We start from the raw sequence: 20,304 nt of genomic DNA on the forward strand, positions 1-20,304 counted from the left end.
AGAGCTCAGAATGGTACAGAAATTTAAGTGATTGCTGGAGTCTTTTATTTCAATTCTGTTTCCCAGAGCTGTGTTGCAGTACAACAGCTCTACAGCCTTTGACTGAAACAGCTGCCAAAAAAGCCACAGCTCTGCCCAAACCACAGCTGACCTGCTTTGTGCTTCAGCCCTCTCCTCAGCTGGAGACTGCCAGCTCTGGCTGCAGCGTCCCTGTGCTCACAATATTCCTGGGTTTGTGGCTAATCAGCTTTTTCAGGGGCTGTAGGATAATTCACATCAAGATTACACAGAGTTCTGGAGCTTGGTTTGAGAGGTTGGAGGTTTGGGGTTTTTTTTTTTTTTTGTAGGGGTTTATGCATGTTCCAAGATGTGGGTCTGGGGTTTTTTTTTTTTGGTGAGGAACTCAGTGGCAGCCTGGTGATTTTCCAGACCTGTTTGGCACACGTTTTAGTTTGATTATTGCTGTTACAGTTTGGTACCAGACCAGTGCTCTGTGTTTTTCATGCCCAGCAGTATTGCTGTGACTGGGGGTATTGGGATAGAACTTGAAGCCATAACCATATTTTATCTTTAGTTAGAAGGATGGAAAACATCTGAGTATTGATTTCTGTTTGGAATTTTCTTTTTTTCTGCAGATCGATGTTTTTAAATTTTGTTTTCGTTCTCTGTTGAGCTTTTTGAATCATGTTTCCTAATAGTAAATTTTTAAAGCAAAGATTTGTTCCTGGAATGTGGGGGGTTTTTTGTTTATTTTTTTTTGTGGATGGCTTTTCAGCCTTTAAAAGGGAGAACAGAAGAGTCATGCAGCCAAGTTTCCACTAGTCATGCTTGCCGCCTCCTTTCCTTCACTGTGTTTTTATAGATGAAAGGCAGAGGCTCAAATTAAATTGACCCCTGAAGGCTGTGCAGGAAGATCCATGAACTGGCTGCACCATGGAGTGCTCTCCCTCCATGTGAGCCCCAGAGCCAAGCCTCTCCTCCCTGACAGAGGACACGGCCCAAGCTGTGCCAGGAGAGGCTCAGGCTGGACATCGGGAGAATTTCTCATGGAAAAGGTTGTTACACATTGGAAGGGGCTGCCCAGGGAGGTGGTGGAGTCCCCATCCCTGGTGGTGTCCAAGGAAGGCTGGGTGTGGCACTCAGCACTCTGGGCTGGCAGCAAAGTGGGGATCAGTCACAGGTTGGACTCAGTCTTGGAGGTTTTTTCCAACCTGAATGGTTCTGTGATTCTTCTGAAGCTGCAGGATGAACAAAGCAGTGACCAACCCCAGTTTTTGTGCTCTGGGGTGTGGCTTCTTGTGTGATTAAGTATTTCTTTCAATCTCTAAACCCGCAAACCTTGCTGCCCTTAGCAGGAGCAGGCTCCAGTCTGTGTTTGCTGCGTGATGCCAGACTCCAGAGTGGCTGTGTCACCTCAGCACCTCTCGGTGCACAGTCAGCCCCAAGCCCGGTGCTTGGCAGAGGTGCTGTGTCACCCCCGGGGCCGTGCCCAGCCTGTGCCCCGTGTCAGCACCAGTCCTGCACTGACAGCCACTGCATCACTGCTGATGGCATCTCTCTGATGTCTCTGGGACTGTCAAATCCATCTCTCATTGAAGATAATTACAAGTACTGTAGGGAGAGCCCGTGCTGCTGCTGCTGCCTGCCAGCAGCGTTGGCCTGCTGGGCTGTCTCCTGCTAATGCTCCTGTGCTGTTTTCCCCTTGGTCACGTAACCAAACCAATTCCTACAGAAAGTTGTTTTTCTGGCTCTGTTGGCTTTTTTTTATTTCACTCTTAGGTTCCATTTCTCTCAGCAGTGCTGCTGGGATACCTTTTTCTTTTATAAAATTACACCATCAAAGGCTGCATTATATATGGAAGATACTCGACATATAAATCCAGACCCAGAATTCCAAGTAACTGCTTTTTTCATAAGGGAGGAAGATAAAACCGTTGAACCAGGACTTTATAGCTTTGAAATAAGATCAGAGATTAAATTTTGCAGGGCAGGCCTGTATCTAGAAGCTTCTAGTCACTGCTGCTTACCAGATTTCACAGTCAGCTGGGCTGCAGCACATAGGAAACAGCTCAGAGCGCGTTCCAGGCACTGACTGGAGCCCAGTCCTCCCTGCAAGTGGGGTGATCTGCAGCCCCAAAACAGGTGCCTGAGGCCTGACAGGGTGTTTTTATCTCTTAGGCTCAGTTTATGGCAATATTTTTATTCCAGGTGCTAAATGTTGCCTTCCCTGGAGCAGGTGAGCATTTTGCCACAAGCTTTGGGGTGCTTGTGACTCAAGGTAAGGGTCAGTCTGTGCTGATAGCTGTGATAAGTGCTTGACTGTGTTGGGTTAGAGAAAAAGAACTTTTAAGAGAAAGTGGAATATCCTCTAATGCTGAAATTAATGGACCATGCAACTCTCTCTATCCTTTCCTTCTGTATTTTTCCTGTTCCCTAATTCCCCTCTATTTTCATTTTCCAATCAATTGTAGACATGTGGTTTCTAACTCTGTTTAAACCAGTACTTTGTTAATATTTGTCATAGCTGAAAGCAAAAAATGCTTATTTTTACACTTGTAGTGATTATGTGAATGTGTGATTTGTGTAACTTTTCAGGAAGTGCAACTAAAAGGAAATAAAATCTACTGCAAAGCTTCTCCACAGAATGGGTCAGCTTGGGAGGGCTCTGGTGCCACCTCCCTGCTTAGGCAGGGTCATCCCAGAGCACAGGGCACAGGACTGTGTCCGGGTGCTTCTGGAATATCTCCAGTGAGGGACACTCCACACCCTCTCTGGAGTCACTCCCTGGCTTTGCAGGGACATGGAGGGGGTGGAAATCCCTGTCAGGTGAAATTCAGTCCCTGTTTCTGGAATAAGAAGCACAACTGGGGATTCACTGTGCCTGAACTCTGAACTTTTAGCTTTCTGATGTGAGTGGGAATGTGCACACCCAGCTGCAAAAAGACCTTGTCTACTGAAAAGAAAAATAGTGCAGCCTTTTGTTTTTATGTGAATATTTAAGTTTCTGCAACAGGGGATCCCTGAGGTCCTGGATTTTGCACAGCTTTTGCCAGGGTCAGTGTCAATTTGTGTGTCCACATTGCCTCCCTTGTGCAGGAATCTTCTGCATTCCAAGGAAAGGGATATTGCCATGGTTTAACTCATGGAAACTCTTGTTTTACTGGAAGCTTGACCAAAAGCCTCTGGTCAGAGATGGAAGCCTTTTGAAATGTATCTCCAGGAGTTTAATGAGATTTGTTGGAGGACAGCTTTCCATGAGCAAATTATGTTAATACAGTTATAAGTTGTTGCTTAATGACTCCCTTACACTATTAGCTATATTGCTAATTGTGTGGCCAATGCAGTTGTGCTGGTCTGAGGATATCTTTGGGGAGCAAATTAAAAGGAAATTACGCTTACTTAGACTTTCCTGTACAGGAGTAATTGCATTCATGTGGTGAATTTTATTTGCCAACACTTCTAGTGCATTGCTATTTTCTGTTGTAGCCAAGATATAATGAATATTTTTGGGGTTGTCTGGGGTTTTTTTCCCCCAGCCAGATGTTGTGCAGCTCTTGCTCAAATTTGGGTGACCAGCTTCACTGGAGGTAAGCAGGACTGTGAGATGTCTTTTGTTATTAAAATACCAACAAATTCTCTGTAGAATCAGAGCCCTTAAGTGCTCCTCTGACCACTGACAGCCCTTGAGACGTCTGTGCTGCACTTGTTTGTTAAAAACTCTGAAATGTCAGATCTGTTGCTGTTCATAAATGTTTATTATCAATAGGCAGCTGGAAATGTTACATCTGAAAAGGTAGAAACACCTTGATTTTTCAAGAGGCTTACATTTTTGGGAAAAAAATTAAATGCTTTTTATTTTTTTTTTCAGTTTACAGTTAAGCTAAAAATACACATAAAATAAATAATTTTATTTGTTATGTACATTGTTTCATTTTGTACAGGTTATACGAGGGTCTGACATGGAGTCTGCACTACGGACGGAAGAGATGCAAGTAGAAAAGTACATAAAACTAAGCATCTGTTTTTGCTTTTTGCTCTTGCCCTTTTCTCCCCCTTTTCTCCAGGGGAGGCTATTACCACTCAACTGGCAGATTCTGAGGTCCCGATTCTATCTTTGCATACACAAAATTCTTACAACATCTAAAAGCTTTTTTGCCTGGAAAAGGCCTTTGAGTTTTTGAGCAAAACTAAAATAAAGAATTGGGGGGGGGGGGGTGGTGAAGCCTCACCTTTTTTATTCCATGAAATAAAAGGGCATTTTAAAATACTCTCGGGTGTGAAGGCTGTTTCTGTGGTTGCTTTTTTTTTTTATTAATGAAGATTTAATCTGACAATAAAACTTGATTGCTAAAAAAACTGTTTGCAGAGTCAGCCTGGGTCTCCAGGGCTCCCATATAGAAAATAGAGTACTTAAGCATCTACTACTGTCTTTTGCTTCTCAAAATCCTTAGCCCTGTAGCCCCCAGACCTGCCTTATAAACACCCTCAGTAGTTTTTAAATAACTGTACAATACCCAGAAAAATAGACCCAAAAGTGCCCCCTTGCTGAAAAACAACTATTTATAGTCAAAAGGCCTCTCACTCTGTTGGCTAAAGGTATCACAGTGTTCTGTCAGCTCCTGCACAGGGCACATCTGAGCCCTGAGCACAGCATCTCTGCTGCCTCAGGAGGTGCTGCTGATGTGGAAATTCTTGCAGTGGGAGGGGAAAAGAGAAAACATCCCCAAAATAGGCCATGCTGAGCAGGGATGGGGTAGCCAGGGGGGACAGGCTGTACTGGTGTCTGTAGTGGGTGGGTGTTGATGGAGAAGGGTCTGGCAGGAGCCTCCCCCCTTGGCAGAGGGTTGGACTGGATCTCCAGAGGTCTCTTCCTGCCCAAGCCATGATTCTGCATGTAAGGAATGAACTAGAGCTAAAGCTGGGGGTGGTTTGAGCTCTATTTTTGTTATGGCTGGGGTTTTTGTTTTGCTTTGCACACCTTAAAAAAAACCAGAGCCGGTGGAAGTGTTTCCCTGAAGCACAAAATGCTATCAAAGGTTTGGAGGATAAGGATCAAATGCTTTTGCTTTTTAAGTATACTTCTTTAGATGAAACATGTTTTCTTTTTAAAACAATGGTGCGTGGTCAGGAATTGCCTCCAGAGCAGTAGTGGGTCTGGGTGGATAGTCATATGAATACTATAGAAATTACTCTTTTGTAAAAAGGGGCCCGAAATGGGGAAAGAAGTGTGAAAATGAAATTTAATCAAATTATAAATGCCCAAAGTAGTCTTTATCTCCTCCCAAAAAATCCAGTAAGGGAGTGACTTTCTAGCTCTTTCAAGTCATGCATTCACTGAAAACTGCAGATTCTGCTGGGGGACAGTTTATTTTAGATGCCTCTCCAGTGAGTGGATTTATTATCCACCACAGGCTCACTGATTCCAATTAATTTTACCATGCTATTAATTAGAGTGCCTGATGCTTCTAGCCCACCTGGGAAGGTGTGACCAGCCCTGTCCCCTCCCTCAGCTGGGGCTGCTGTGCCGGAGGGCCTGGAAGTCCCTCTTGAGAGGAAGAGGTTCCTGCAGTGCATCCACCCCAAAAACAACTCCAGGAGTTCTCAGTGAAGTGACAACTTTCATTAACTGTAGGCAGCCCTGGTGGTTCAGATGTTTTTGCTGATTTTTTGCTGTTCTGTGTGTGGAATTGCAGCAGAGGTGCGAGGGGGCTCCTGTTCCTTTGGGAATCAGCCTCTGAGGCTGCACAGAGCTTTCTGTGTCTGTGGGACAGGATTGGACACTGCAGGATGAGTTCACAGGTTAAAGAGGAACTCAGCCAGGAGTTAAATCAACGCTGAACCTCCTCCTGGTTAACTGAAATATGCTTTTCTTTGGGATTTTGGCCTTTTGAAAAGGAAAGTAGCAACATCAAAGTGAATCTGGGAGGGGCAGCGAGACAAACACGTAATGGTGTGAGAGCAGTGGGTGCTTGTGTGGTTTCCAGCTGCTAGAAAACCCAGAGGTAATTCAGATCCTTGCTCACACTGTTGCTGACTGTGCAGATATCCCTGCTTGCCCTGTCAGTAACATCCAGGTCCCCAGTGCAGGGACCTGCAAGTGCTCCTGTTCCTGGCAGGGAGCTCAGAGTGCCCTTACCCTGCCAGTCCCAGCTCAGAGCTCCTCTCGCTCAAACCAAAGACCTTTATCCAGAGAGAGCACTAAAGAACATTGTACAGAGAAATCAGGGTGAGGAGCCGCTCTCAGGGATGCAGTTTCCTGCTGTCCAGGCTCCTCCAGCAGCCACACTCTGCTGCCTGGGCTGAGTGTCCGCGAGCTGCCTTCGCCTCTCCTGGGGCAGAACAGGCAGCAGGGCCACCCTGCTCCAGTCCCAGCCTCCCTTTGCCCTCCTGTGACACCCAGGTGAGTTGTCCTTGCCAGTGATGGGGTGAAAACTGATTATTACAGAGGTGATAATGTGACATTTTCCTATAGCCCTACCCCGGTATCCCGCTGTGCACCAGTGCTGAGCTGCCTGTGGAGCCCCCCCATGCTTAAAATGCTGTTGTACCAACCAATTTTAACCTCTTTTAAAGGTAAGGGTTTATGTTCATACATTAATATATTTATTTAAATATTCTTGATATTTACAGTGGCTGTTTCTGCTAAAAATCATGTTACATGGACTGTCAGGAAAGGGATGGAACACAAATACAGGAAGGTGACATTAAGGGTGAGGCATAAATCACAAAAGTAAAGGTGTCAGAATTTAGGCTTCCAGGGTATGCTGCTCCTGCTCTCTGTCTACTGCAGAAGTCCCCTAAATTCCCTTCATGGGGAAACCATGCGAGTTTCCTACATGGAAAATTATCATAACAGACATACAGTTACATCCTAACCTGAATTAGTTGTAAGAAAATAAAAGTACATACTACTGCTACCAATATTAACTACTGACTGTATATAGCGCCTTTAAATTTGAAAGTGCTTATAAATAATGAACTAACCCCCCCTGCGAGGTAGGTAAGTATTATTATCCCTATTTTACAGATGGGAAAACTGAGGCATTCGAGAGGCTGAGTGACTTGCCCAAGGTCACAGGGGAGGCAGAGGCAGAGCGGGGAGTGGAGCTGAGCTCCCTCCTGGCTCTGACACTGCCCATGCTTCCTCTGAGGGGACACAGGTACAAACACAGGAGTATTTACATATTTACCAGTGAGTGAGTGATGTACAAATGCAGTTTTCCAAATAACCTGCACAGATAGTTCAGTTAATTTCTTGTTTCTGAAGCAATTTATGTAATCTCTGACCTGAGTACAAACACCTCCCAGCTCTATTAAATGCTTAACCCTGGGTGTTACTTGTTACCTTTTAAATTGGTGATGATGCCCCATCCCTGGAAGTGTCCAAGGACAGGGCTTTGGAGCAGCCTGGCCTAGTGGAAGGTGTCCCTACCCATGGCAGGGGGGGTTGGAACAAGAACTTTAAGGTCCCTTCCAACCCAAACCATTCCATGACCATTTGCAGGTGTGCTGCTTTAAAAAGCCATGTGAAAATGACACTGGGATGGGAGGTGAGAAAAACATGCAACTTCAAGAGCAAGAAACCTAAGAAAGGGTAAGTGGTCGAGATCTCAGTTACTCCTAACTCCAAACTCCTTGCATTATGTCCAGGGATCCTTCTTGAAGCCCACAGAATAAAGGCCAGGTGTGAACCAGCTGAGCCAAGGAAAAGTTTAACTCACAGGAGAAACTCAGTGTCCCATCAGCTCCTACCCTGGCCCTTGCAGAGACAGCACAGGGCTCATTCACTCATTTCTCTGAGGGAAAGAATAACTTTCACTAAAACATGTTTTCTTTTTGAGCAATTGAAAGCAGAAAAATACTGGCGAAGTCCCAAATACTGTGACTGCAAGTGAATTAAGCAAAACCTGGGTTTTTGGGGGTTTTTTTAAAATCAAATGTATTTTTCAGAAGCTACTTCAATTTCACTCCCCTGAAGCTCCTGTTTTAGCATAATAATAATTCACAGCTGCTCCAAAGTCTATTGCTATCAACAGGGATGCATAGATGCAATCAAAGAGAATTTTGCCTTTTGGGGGACCAATTTGAGTTTTGCAAACTCCTGGACACGTGTATTAATCGCAGCCAAATCAAATATTTGTGTTGCATTCCAAAGTCAGCTCAGACTCACTCGTAGCTGGGAGCAAGGAAGGATCTCAGTCATGAAACAAAGCCCAGGGGAGCCCCAGCCAAGGAGCCACGTGAAGCATCTCCCCCTTTAGCACAGCACTGGGGGTTTGCAGATCTGTTACCCCTCGTGCCACTGCGATGTGGCAGCTCCCACCCCTGCCCTTTCGGGGCACAGCAGGGGAACGTGACTCACACAGGGAAGGGATTTTTACATTTTTGGGGGCAGCACTGCAGAGTTAATTCCATTTCTTTGTGTTGTCTGTACCTGGTAATGCATTCGAATTACACCATGTGAGCGTCACCAGCGGCTGTGTGCTTGTTCTCATGGAACATTTAAGAGCCTTTCCGCTGTCCAAGGATTATAAACCCTGTTTCTGGCCCGCTTTCAAGCCCAGCTGATGTAATCTGCATAACTGTACTTGAATTGTTTTCATTCTTACTCCTTACCCAGGAAATACCACAAAGATTTGCTGGCCCCACGTCAAGTAGAGTTCATAGACTGCAGTGTGGGTTAGGTGAGGCATCAAAGGATTCGAGTTCACCCCCCTGTAGCAGCTCCTGCTAACGTTTATCTTTGCAGAAACGTGCTCAGTTTGGTTTATTGACCTGTGGGGCTTTTATTGTGAGCACTGCCTTGGGGTGTTCAGACTGTGGCTCTCCCCTATCAATGGATCTGCCCCTTCAGCCAGGGGTGCTGGATTTCCTCATGGAATGATCAGCAAGCTGCTCCCCACCCTCGGGTTTTGCAAGTCTCCTTGTGTACCACCAATGTCAGTTTGCTCAGCCTTCCATGAACGAAGAGGAAATGCAGTTTTCAAAGACAACTCTAACCCTGCAATTAGTGTGAAAGCCTGAAATCTGTTGATACAAAAATGCCTTTCACTCTGCCTTAACTAACACATCCAGAGGCTTAAATATTTGGGGTTTTACACTGCCTGCTGGTAACAAGGCTGGTGTCATTATAAGCAAGGAATACAGAAACGTTTTTGAGTCTCTGCTCCTCGCTGCTGATTTATCTCAAACAGGGCTGGCCTGGAGCCACAGTCTCCACCCTGAGGTCTGCACTGAACTCTTCCATGAGTCCAGGGTGTTGGCACCTCAGCTCTGCCCCAGGAGCTGCTGCATCACTCACATTTCTCTCTGTGCTCCACTGGGCTTTCTGGGTGAAGCTGCACAAGTGCCCAAAGTAAAAACCCCGCAAGGAGAGTTTCCTTCACGAGAGGAGGGAGCCAGGTTTAAAACTTGGGCAGTGTCCAGCTGCAGGTGCCCCAGCATCTCTTATCCCTCTGCTCCTGACCCTCCCTGCTGCCAGCAGAGCTGCTCATGCCCCTTGCTGGTGAAATCTGACCCACTCCAGTGGCAGGTGTAGATTTTCCAGCATTATGTTTCTCCAGAGGCAATTCACAAGCCCGTTCCCAGGTGAGGTGATGGCTGGCAGCCACCCTGGGGAAATGCTGCAGCTCAATAACCCCTCCTGGGAGCAGAGCTCTGCACGAGGGCAGGAATGAAGCCATTCCCCAGTTCCTGGGCAGGACTTGCTTCCTCCAAGGAAGCAGCTGACCAAGAACAGCTCCGAGGTGGTGCTGAGTGCCAATCATCTGTGTTCCTTAGCAACACTGCAGAAGAAAGTTCAAGTATCCCACTGTTAAAAAATTAAAATAAAAATAAACCCCCCTGAAACCCCTGTTAAGAATTCGACCACCTTGCCCTTGATGGGGTTGTCTTCTCCCCCTCTCTGATGCTCCCTGGGACAACAGCAGTGACGGTGCCAAGCTCTGTCCAGACACTCCCACAGCTGGGGAAATAAAAGGTAATAAAAGATACCACGTCCTGCCACATTCCTTTTTGTTGCACCTCAGAGAAGGACCTGTAGAGCTGGAGCTGCTCTTGCCTAGGCTGCCTTTCAGACCTGCAGCTCAAGGGCCCAGGGAAGATGCTCTCCCTCAGGAGATGGTTTTCCCCCTGAAGCCCGACACCCATCAGAGAGGCAGCAAAAAGTGAATGCAGCACTGGAAGTAAGATTAGGAATTGCAAAATAAGGGCAAGGCTTAGAGCTGGGGTTTGGTTCAGCCCATTAGAAACTACTCTTGAGGTTTGTATTTCAAGCAGCCAGGGTTGGTTTGGGTTGCTTTCTTTTCGGTTCATCTACACAGAAGTTGGAGGCAAGGCCAGGTGCTGGCTCCCACTGTCAGCCTAATTGGAAGGTCCTTCTGCTCCCCAAAAGGGAGATTAGGTAAATAAGCAAATATGTTAGCAACAAAAACATGTTCCAGGTGCATGATCAAAGGGGTCTCATATTCAGTAACAATTCACAATATTAATATAGTGGCCTGAAAAAACAAGCACAATCAAAAGAATCAGAAGTCATATTGCTTAAAGGAAACAAAAAAACCCAGTTGTAGGTTGAAACCCTTTTAAAAAATATTTTCAGCGTGATTCTCAGCCTCCTGCTCACCAGCTGGTTGTGTTGTTGAGCAAAACTGAGCAGGATGCAGAGCCAATGGTGTTGGACAGCAGCACTGAAACCCAGCTGGGGTGGGATGATGATGGGAGCACTGGAGAAATCCTTTCCTCAGCCACCTGCATGCCTGAAGTCTGTGGGGTTTGTAGACTAAGACTGCATCCAAAGGGATTCCTGTGGTATATGGTGACCTTATAAACGGTGAAACCTTTAGTTTAGTATTAGTGAGTGTAAAAAAAGTAAATTAAAGAAGGTGCAGATGGCTATAAAATAGGCTATAACATAAGTAGGTTTACACTTTTTTTTCACCTGTGGACAGAAAGGAAACAGATGAGAGCAAACAATTACCAATACTTGGCTGAGTTTTCCAGTGAGAGTTAAGAGAGCTTTGCTTAGAGCCGGGTGGTGACATGATCCTCCTGCCCATCTTTCCACTGGTTTATAAACAAGTCACAGGCCTCTCCCCATGAATCAAACACATCCTCTGACGAGTCTATAAGTTTGGAGTTAGAGGAACAAATACTGGAAGCACAGTGAAGGGAGCTGGTACAAACCACAGGGCACTCCTTGCTCTGTCCCGTAAGTCTCGTGTTCCCACTGTAGGCCACCTCATTGAGGTTAATTTCACTTTTGGAACAATTCTCTTCCCTCTCTCTGTCCATCGGAGAATATTTAATGTCTTTCCACATGTAGTGTGGCTGAATGATGCCGTCTGAAATGGTGTACATGGGCTCTGAGCTGGGCTCAGGGACGTGGCCATTCATCTTGGAGAAGAGCAGGCCCAGTCTCTTGAAGGACTCCTTCTTGGAGCTGGAGAGTCTCTGAACTCTGTTCCCGTTCCGGACAAAGGAGCGCTTGCTGATGCCATTGCTTTTTGGCTTCTCTTCCACCATGTTGATCCCAGACATGGTTTTAATCAGAGCAGATACGTTGAAGTCCTTTTTTTTGTTGGCTACATTGAAAGACACGCTCTTGGCTCTGGATTTTTCTCCAGCACCGTCCTCATTTGTTTCATCCTTTTGGGACACCTCTGTGCTGCTGGTAGAGTAACTCCTCCTCTGGGGCTTTCTGTTCCCTAAGAGGTCAAGAACTTCATAGCGAAAACTCGAGATGTCCTGTTTTAATTCCTGGGGCAAGAGGAGACAGGAGTTACTCCCAGCAGCCTTATCTGACATGAAGGAATGACCACATTCCCTCGGGAGGGCGGTTCAGTTGTGCCAGTGGCTGATACCAAATCACACAAGAACATCACATCCAAGTCCAGGAACACACAAAAATGATGTGTTGGTAGTGCTGAGAACTGGGGACCTCACAAGGTTTTTTGTCTCCAAAGGCTGGGGACTGGCCCTGTTGATCTCTGCCCACCCTCTGCCTCTCCAAAAAAGTCAGATAAAAGAGTTATAGAGGAGGGAAAACTGCTGCAATTTGGCAGGAATCCTGTCTAGCTGATAGGCCCAAATTTAACTTTGCTGGTCAGTGTTCTTAATATCCATCAACCCCAACCTATTCTTTGGCTCTGTCTGCATTAGGATTGGGAATGTGATGTTGATTCAAATCCCATACTTCATTCCTACCCTTTTCCAATGCTTTTGTCTGCATAGCACATTGTATATTAAAATCTGGGAGGTGATCATATAGAAGACACTCAATCATAACTCTCTCTGCCCAAAAAACCCCGCTGGCCCATCAGATATATTCCCAGCTCCACTCATAATCCCATTTCCACACATCACAAATCACTGTAACAAGTTAGTGCAAACTCTGCAAGTGGCTCTTTGAATTAATAAAACAAATTATTGTTGAGGAATAATAAATTACCTTGAAGTTTTCTTCAGTTAAACCTTCGTTGGTCTTGGAAGTTCTTATCATTGCTGCAACGTATCTTTTCACAAGATTTCTTATCACTTCCTGGAATAGGAAACAATCCAAGTGATTCAATTGCTAGCTCAGCCCAAACTCTGTTCTTGCTGTGTTTCCCTGAGCTCTTGCCAACAGCAGCTGTCCTGACTCTGCTGGCTAAAAATCACTCACCACTAGAAACAAAATGCTTCCTTTTAAGCAGAGCAAACCTTGGGAAGGGGTGAAACAGCTTCCATCTTATGGATGCTCAGTTTTTAACTAAAGGCAAAGCAGGTATTTTGTACTGGAGTTTGTATGTGTCGAGAAAAAATTCTTGGAGTGGTCTCTCCAAGCAGTTCTTAGATGTGCTCTTTAACTCAGCTGCTGAAAGTTTTTACTATTACCAATCTCACGTGTGCACACTGTGTATCCCGATGGGCTGAATTTGGCATTTGAAGGTGGTTTATCAAGTATTTGAAAGCCAAGGAGGTTGTGTTAGCAATAAATAATGTGAAGAACAGCCAGGACCCCACGGGACAATGGACATTCACCTCAAACCATGTTCCCTAAGGGCAGAAACTCTTTTCAGGATGGCTGCACCATCTGTGGGCAGCACTGGAAGGGTCAAATCACACCTCAGTGACTTCTCCAAGGACTCTCACTCTTCTGTGTTACCTGTTTGCTACACTCCATGGTTTTGGTTGGATAAGCTCCGTTTTGCTCTGCTCATGTCCCTCCCTGACGGCTTTACAGAAGCAAGCTGGTGCTTTGAGCTTGTCCATTTATCTGTGCCAGCCAAAACACACCAAGGCTGTTTGTGCATGTTGTGTGCAGGGAAGAGACTACTCCAGACCTGCCCTGCATTTCTCCCCCTTCATAAACAAGTCTGAGCACCACCAAGCTGAAGATGGTGTCTGCACCAAGGCTCTGCTGGGAGGTTTTTAAGAGATCCCAATGTCATAGCCGTAAGCTGTGCTGTGAAGTCAGAAAGCACCGTATGTCAGTTGTCAAAGGTGACTAATTATGTTAACCACCAACTTCAGATAAAAGTGCTCTTCAGAAAGCAGGAGATGTCTTCAGGAAGACAAATTACTAATGGCTTTTGGCAGTGGAGCCTAACGTACCACCTAACATTCTGGAGAATTTTTTTCCTTCCAGCATGCTGGCATAATACATCCCACTGAATTCAAGGGCTGAAGCTGGTGTTTTTAATAAAGTTTCATCCTTTTGTAGGTTGAGTTTAATGAGTATTTGATGACAGGCAAGCTGAGGATAAACAAAACCAGCAAGATTCAGCAAAGGAATCATTCCTCCTTTCCTGAGCCATCCCAAACAAAAGAACATCCCAACCACAGTCTGAGTCAGGGATACTTCACACAAAAGAGCAAGAGAGGAACAATTCAAGAGTGCAAAAATGCTGCAGAAATAGTTTTAATCAGGATGGCCTGACAGCCTGATGCCAATGGGGATGTGACCTTGACTTCCACAGCCACACTGATACCTGCAAGTTTTCCACTATTCCAGAGGGGCTGAAAGGCAAGGACAGATTTACTGAACCATCCACCTCCAATGAGGAAATGCTTTAATCCACAATAAGCAAAATCCTCTTAGAGGAGCTACACTTATCAAAATATATTCTGGAAGCAAGCAAGAATTGAAGTATTAGAAAATGAGGAGGAGAAAGAAATAGCAGGTAAAAGCTTTATGTGCCCAAGAGTTTACCTGGTAATGTTGATTCTGAATCAGGTTGTCAGCGTGTCGTTCCTGGAAAGAGAAAGGCATAGGGGTGTCACCTGTCTGGCCCTGTCTTTAGAGCTCCTGATGGCTCTGAGCGTTATGATCCAGCAACCCTCTGCTGATCCCTCACAGCCCAACACCCTCCAGAAATGAAGCGCGAAGCCGTGAGCTCCTTACTGTGAATGTTTTGAGGTTTTCGTGCCTCTTCTGTTCATTGTCAGAGTCATCACCTGGGCACAGCTGGTTGTGGATCCACTTGCAAAGGTACCACACCGACTTGGGGCTGGGCACAATGTTAAAAGGAGGGGGCAGAGTGGCACCTTCATCGAAGTAACTCATCCAGAGCTTTGTCCGTGCGAACTTCCACTCGATATCTGCATGGTCCTGTGAGAGAAAGGCAGAGACCATCAAGAGCTGCAGGCAGGTGTTCCTGGAGCCAGTGCCCACGGCTGAGGAGGTGAGGAGTGAGCAAGGAGGGATTTCTCCAGCCACAGGCAGAGCAGTATCACTCCTTACATCTCCCTTGCTTGGGGGTGGGCTTAAAAAAATTGGTGTGAAATGCAGTTGGAGTAAAAAAATACCAGCCACTGAGAAATGAGAGGAGAGCAAGACCCAGCAAGGAGAATTCCATGTGCTAGAGGCCAGCTTTGTCCTTAAGAGGTTCTGCTTATTAGTTCACCAATGCAAGAAGCAAGAAAACACATTTCTTATTTTGCTTTTTGCTAGCACTTTTATTATCACAAACCACTGTTCCTCATGTCTAAACCCAATGAATTCTCATATTCTTCCCTGGGAAAAAGGTCTTCCATAGTGGTTTTTGATTTGTTTTTTATGGCCTCCATTAATTCTGCTCTTATAAGGAAATGACACATTTTATGTGTGCCGTATTTTACATCTTGCCTCTGCATTATCCTTACAGAAGCCAAGAGACATTTTACTCTTAGGTTGGTGGGGGTTTTTTTGCATTTATATTATCACGGGGATGGCTTGCTGTGCCCTAGTGTTTTTCAACCCAACAAAGTGGAGGTGGGAAGTTAACACCATCATTTTAGAGCTGCACAGATAGACAGAGGGTCTGTACAGTCCCCAGGAAAGGACTGCTGAGTTATGGAAGAGCCTGACCTTACAGACTTCAAAACAGCTGGATTTGGGGAGCACTCTCTGCAATTTAGTCCATGGAGCCAACCCAGTAACAAAGAGCATATTCCCTCCAACATCAGGGCAGAGGCAGCTCCCTGCAGCCAGAGATCCAAAACAGATCTTGTGCTGCTTTGTGCTAGTTTTAAAGTTGAAAAAACGCCCCTGTTTTGTGTGTTCTGCAGAAATTCTGACATTAGGCAGAAAAGGGAGGGAAATGATTTGCGCTGAACACAGCTTATACCAATACACTGAACCGAAATGGGGGATTTGTGTGCTGTTACCACTGCAGAGGACAGTGCTAAGCTGATGGCTGTGACATTTCAGCTGCTCAGCGTTTGCCTGAACAGTGTCTGACACGAGATTAAACCAAAGCCACGATGATTCAGGCTAAGGAACAACGCAAGGTGGGAGAAAAGGACAACGCAGGACTTTAATTTCCCAAGGAGATTTCAGCGAGGTTGGAACAAGCAGCTTATTGAGCACGGGGTGCTGGGCTGCAGCTCTCGCAGGCAGGCACTGAAGTGTAGGACAGGGAGTTTAATAAAATATGGCTGAACATCATGCCCAAAAAATTACTACACTGGCTCTCTGGCCATGCTCCAGCGCCCTGACATGGGTAAAATATGCTCACATTTTGACAGTGAGGTGCAGCTGAACTCCATTTTGGTAAGGTATTCAAATTATGTGCAGCCTTCGATTTAGAACGACTGTCTCAGCGGCCCAGGAGCACATTAATCTCTGCAGATGGTCTGAACCAGCTGAAAACATGATTGTCCCCTGCCAATTTACCACAGCAAGCCATAGGTAGACTCAGAGGTGCAGCCTGACGCGGCCCTTTTTCCTCCCACACCATCAGACCCCATAACTGCAGCATTGCTGTGAAGTACCACAGGTTGGTGCTGCTGGAAGTGAAGTTCTGGGTAGTAAAAAATGCAGTTTGTAGCAGAAGGAATAACTGCCACCATAAAAAAAAAAAAATGAAGAAGACCAACTCCTGCTCATTTTTAGTTCTTTTGTCTCTACCCGCCAGCCCACAGGACAACTCCTGCCTATCAACTGCTCCCAGTCACAGGTAGAGCTGCCCCAGCCCCTTCCAGAAGCAGGGCTGGCTGCTCCCTGCACCTAAAAGCTCCCTCATGCCCATCTTTCCACCTGGACCTTTCCAGGTGTGGGCAGCTTGAGCTGAAAAAAGAGGAATGATGGGCACTGCAGGCCAGGTGAGCCCAGAGGGACCAGAGAGGGGGGAGAGCAAATCTATCCCCAGAGAAGGGGCCTGAGCTGCACTTTCTGTGCTTCACTTGGATATAGCATTAGATATTACATTATTTTCCAGTTATCATGGAAAAGCCCTCTAAGATCATCAAGTCCAACCATTCCCCAGGGCTACCACTAACCCCTGTCCCCAAGTGCCACATCCACACACCTTTTAAATCCCTCCAGGGATGGAAACCCCACCACTGCCCTGGGCAGCCTATGCTAGTGCTTGACGATTCTTTGGGAGAAGGAATTTTTCCTGATATCCAAGCTAAACCTCCCCTGCTCACTACCAGGAAAAGCCCAGGGGCAGCTGCATGTTGCTGGTTTGAGCACCTACAGCATTTCCTAGGGGAAGAGCTGCATGAGGCCCGGGGTGAATAATGGGGCTGAGCAGGACCTCCAGATACCTGGCAGCACTGCCTGGGGCAGCTGGGGAGCTCCGGGCAGGGCAGGAACCGAAGGAGAGTGCAAAGGTTTATTTTGGATAGAGACGTATCTTTTAAATTCTTTGTCAGCACAGGAGTAGGTGTGAATGTGCTGCCTTCCAACTCGGCATATTCTGTGATAAATCCACCCTTCCCCTCTACAAAGGTCCATCAAAGGCAAGGTGTCAGTGGTGGGATCAGGAGCTGTGACTTGGCAGCAGTTTCCTTCAGCACATTCTGAAAGGGCCGGTCCTGGGCAGACGCAGTTTGGCAGCGGCTGTCGGATGCTGTTTGAAGAGGAAGGTAAGGCAATCCTCTACCTTGGGGATTGCAAATTTGTTTCCGGGAAAGGAGGGAAAGGGCTAAAAAAGCTTTTCTGCACAAAGTGGGGTGGTTTTTTAACTTTCTGTTCTTTCATTTTAAAATAGCTGGATGGGACACTTCATCCCTAGAAGTGTCCCAGGCCAGGCTGGACAGGGCTTGGAGCAACCTGGTCTCATGGAAGGTGTCCCTGCCCATGGCAGGGTGATCTCAACCCAAACCATCCCGGATTCTGTGACTACAAGGGCTTTCCTAGGGGCTGAGTGCTGTGAAGCTCAGCAGGACTTTTCCCTTGGGAAGTTTTGAGGCTGGTCTGAACAAATCCCTGTTGGTTTAAGTGTGTCTGTGGGTGAGGCTGGGGGATGCTGGCTTCACCCCACCTGTATTTCTTCTTGTGCTGTCTCAGTCAACAAATGCACCGTAACCTCTCTTAAAAGACAGAGCAGACCCTCTGTACAAAGCTCGAAGTATCTTTTCTTCCCTTCTCTGTTCTGCTGCTGCAAATCCCCCAGGGTTTACAAACTCAGCCTGTCTCAATTATTCACCTTGATGTTTTGCGAACCTGAGCAAATCAGATGAGAGCTCCTGGCAGCAGTTTTGTGTTGGAAATATATAGCAAAGAGCCACTTCACTTTTACTGACAATGTCTTTGTGTGCCAGGAAACCACCATTTTCTTGGTTAGAGCTCTCCTTAGTGCCGTAAGCAGTAAAATCCCCACACAAAGCTACAGCTCCCTGAACTCTCCTCCCTGTGCTGAGTACCAAAAAACCACTTCAGTATCTTTTCTGTGCCCAGTTCAAACCTGGAGCAGCTGTGAGTTACAGCCAGGACATCAGTCCTTGCACAGGCTGTGAATGTGGCCCCACCAGACGTGCTCCAGGTTTGGGGTGTCTCCCCAGTGACTGCTGGCCCCTGGGCAAGAGACACATTTTTGGGAGGTGCCTGAGTCTGAGCAGTGAGTACAGGATCCTCCCGGACCTGTGCTGCCTCATGCAGTGTTCTTAGATGACAACTCTTTGGTAACATTTATAATAAGCTAAAACCCCACATTCACCGGTTTTGCCAGCGTGACCTTGTTGCTTTAGGAATTTTGATCTAAGTTGGGATTTCACTGTCCTCTCTTTGAGAGCTTCTGTCTCTCTCGCCCTTGTTCTTGTCACCATTTTCTTTCAAGCACTGTTCAGCATTTCAGCTATCAAACACTCTACTTAAGAGGGCTGAGCCCTCAAGCTCAAAGAACACATGAACTCAAAGAAACCAGCACTCAGCTTTGCTGTGAGAGTAAAAAAACCTGTCTCACTTCCTATCACAATGTGAATGTGTCATCCTGGCCACATAATCCTCTTGCAAATCTCTGCCATTTGAAGTGAGAATTAATCTCCCACAAAGATTTTCCTGTGGGATGGCTGGAGCCATTTCACTGTAGCAGTTGCAAATATTTTCTAATGCAGTCAAAGTGATATATTCACAGATGTGCCATATTTTAAATGATTACCTGCTACACTAATTATCCAGGATAATTCAGGCATTAATCTCTGTCTTTATCTCTGTGTAGAAATGTGTTGTTTACAGTTTCTGAGATGTTTTCTATAAAGATTTCCATCACCCTCTCCTTGTTGGGCCATACAGGTAGGATCACACTTTGCCAAATGACAGCAGTGAGTCCTGACCCAGCCAGCACAGACCCAGCAGGGGAAGATGCTGTCAGCTTTCTGCATGAGGTGGATACCACTGCCACAGCCTCCAGCTTCCTTAACCTCTCCATGACTTTATTCCAGCTCCCTCATGGCTGGGAAGCTGGTGGAGGAAATCACTGTGAATTTATCTGAGCACTCAGGAGCTGAAGCACATCCCATGGGAAGCCTGTGGCAGATCAAGGCATGGGAGTCCCATCTCCTGCCTCTTAAGTTCCTAGCATCCCTGAAAGCCCTGGGATAACCCTGAGCTTTGGTTGGCTCAGGGGACAGGCTGAGATGGATGCTGGTGATGCAGTGGATTTTGCAGGCATCCCTGCACTCAGCTGCAGAACTCTGAGGGTTGCTCTGGATCAGGCTGGTGCAGAGCCGTGGCTCAAACACTCAGCTCTGAGGGGCAGGGTTAGGTATTAGGACAAAGTCCTACCCTGTGAGGGTGCTGAGGCCCTGGAACAGGGTGCACAGAGAAGCTGTGGCTGCCCCTGGATCCCTGGAAGTGTCCAAGGCCAGGCTGGATGGAGCTTGGAGCAGCCTGGGACAATGGAAGGTGTCCCTGCCCATGGCAGGGCTGGAACGAGATGTTTAAGGTTCCCTCCAACCCAAACCATTCTGTGATTCTAGAAAACCTAATGCTGGGGTGATGGTAATGCTCAGCAGCCAGGCATGCTGAGATCATCAAACTTTTCCACTGTCAAACCATCCCAGGATAATCAGTTGCTCCAGCTCCTCTGTGCCATGCAGAGCTGCCCGAGGGCTCCTGCCCCTTCCTCTGGGAAGTGTGCTCCTGGGATGCAAATCCTCCCCACACCCACTTGGAAGGAATAACATATAAAGATCTCCAGCATCACTCTGGCTGGCACGAAAAGGGCTGCGTGTGCCTTTCCTGTGTTTTATTACACAACAGGCTGTGGGCTAAGCTGCAAACCAGGCTGCTGCCTTGTCAGCTGCAGATATAGATGGCTGTGACAATGCCCTGGGGACCAGGCTGTCTGGCTGTGGCTGAGTGCCTCTGAAGGAGGGCTGGGGAGCTTTCTAGTCGTGTCAGGAGTGCTGGCAGGAGCTGGAGGGATTTCTGCAGCAGGAGCAGCTCTCTGCTGCTGACCCGCCCCAGGGAAGAGCCACCAGCAGCCCCACAGGGTTAGGATGTGCCCAAGCTGTACTTCCCTCTAGGAAGGAAGGGGGGGATGGAACATTTACCTTGCAGGCTACTGAGTAAGGGAGGCTGGTTGCCTGAGAGGCACAGGAACTTCAAAGGTGTCT

General features: G+C 46.7%; 1 protein-coding gene across 1 annotated transcript in view; it reads right to left on the minus strand.

Annotated features, from left to right (window-relative positions):
- Positions 1–3,826: 3,826 nt before the first annotated feature.
- TRPC5 (transient receptor potential cation channel subfamily C member 5) overlaps positions 3,827–20,304 on the minus strand; it is a 70,307-nt gene continuing 53,829 nt past the window's right edge. The window contains exons 8-11 of the mRNA XM_017737497.1: positions 14,384–14,590; positions 14,192–14,233; positions 12,449–12,538; positions 3,827–11,757 (exon numbers count right to left, since the gene is read on the minus strand). Coding sequence (XP_017592986.1) covers positions 11,023–11,757; positions 12,449–12,538; positions 14,192–14,233; positions 14,384–14,590 — 1,074 coding nt within the window. The 3' untranslated portion in view covers positions 3,827–11,022. The remainder of the gene's footprint in view (positions 11,758–12,448; positions 12,539–14,191; positions 14,234–14,383; positions 14,591–20,304) is intronic.

Source organism: Corvus brachyrhynchos, unplaced genomic scaffold, assembly GCF_000691975.1.
Source record: "Corvus brachyrhynchos isolate BGI_N302 unplaced genomic scaffold, ASM69197v1 scaffold346, whole genome shotgun sequence".
Classification (NCBI taxonomy): domain Eukaryota; kingdom Metazoa; phylum Chordata; class Aves; order Passeriformes; family Corvidae; genus Corvus; species Corvus brachyrhynchos.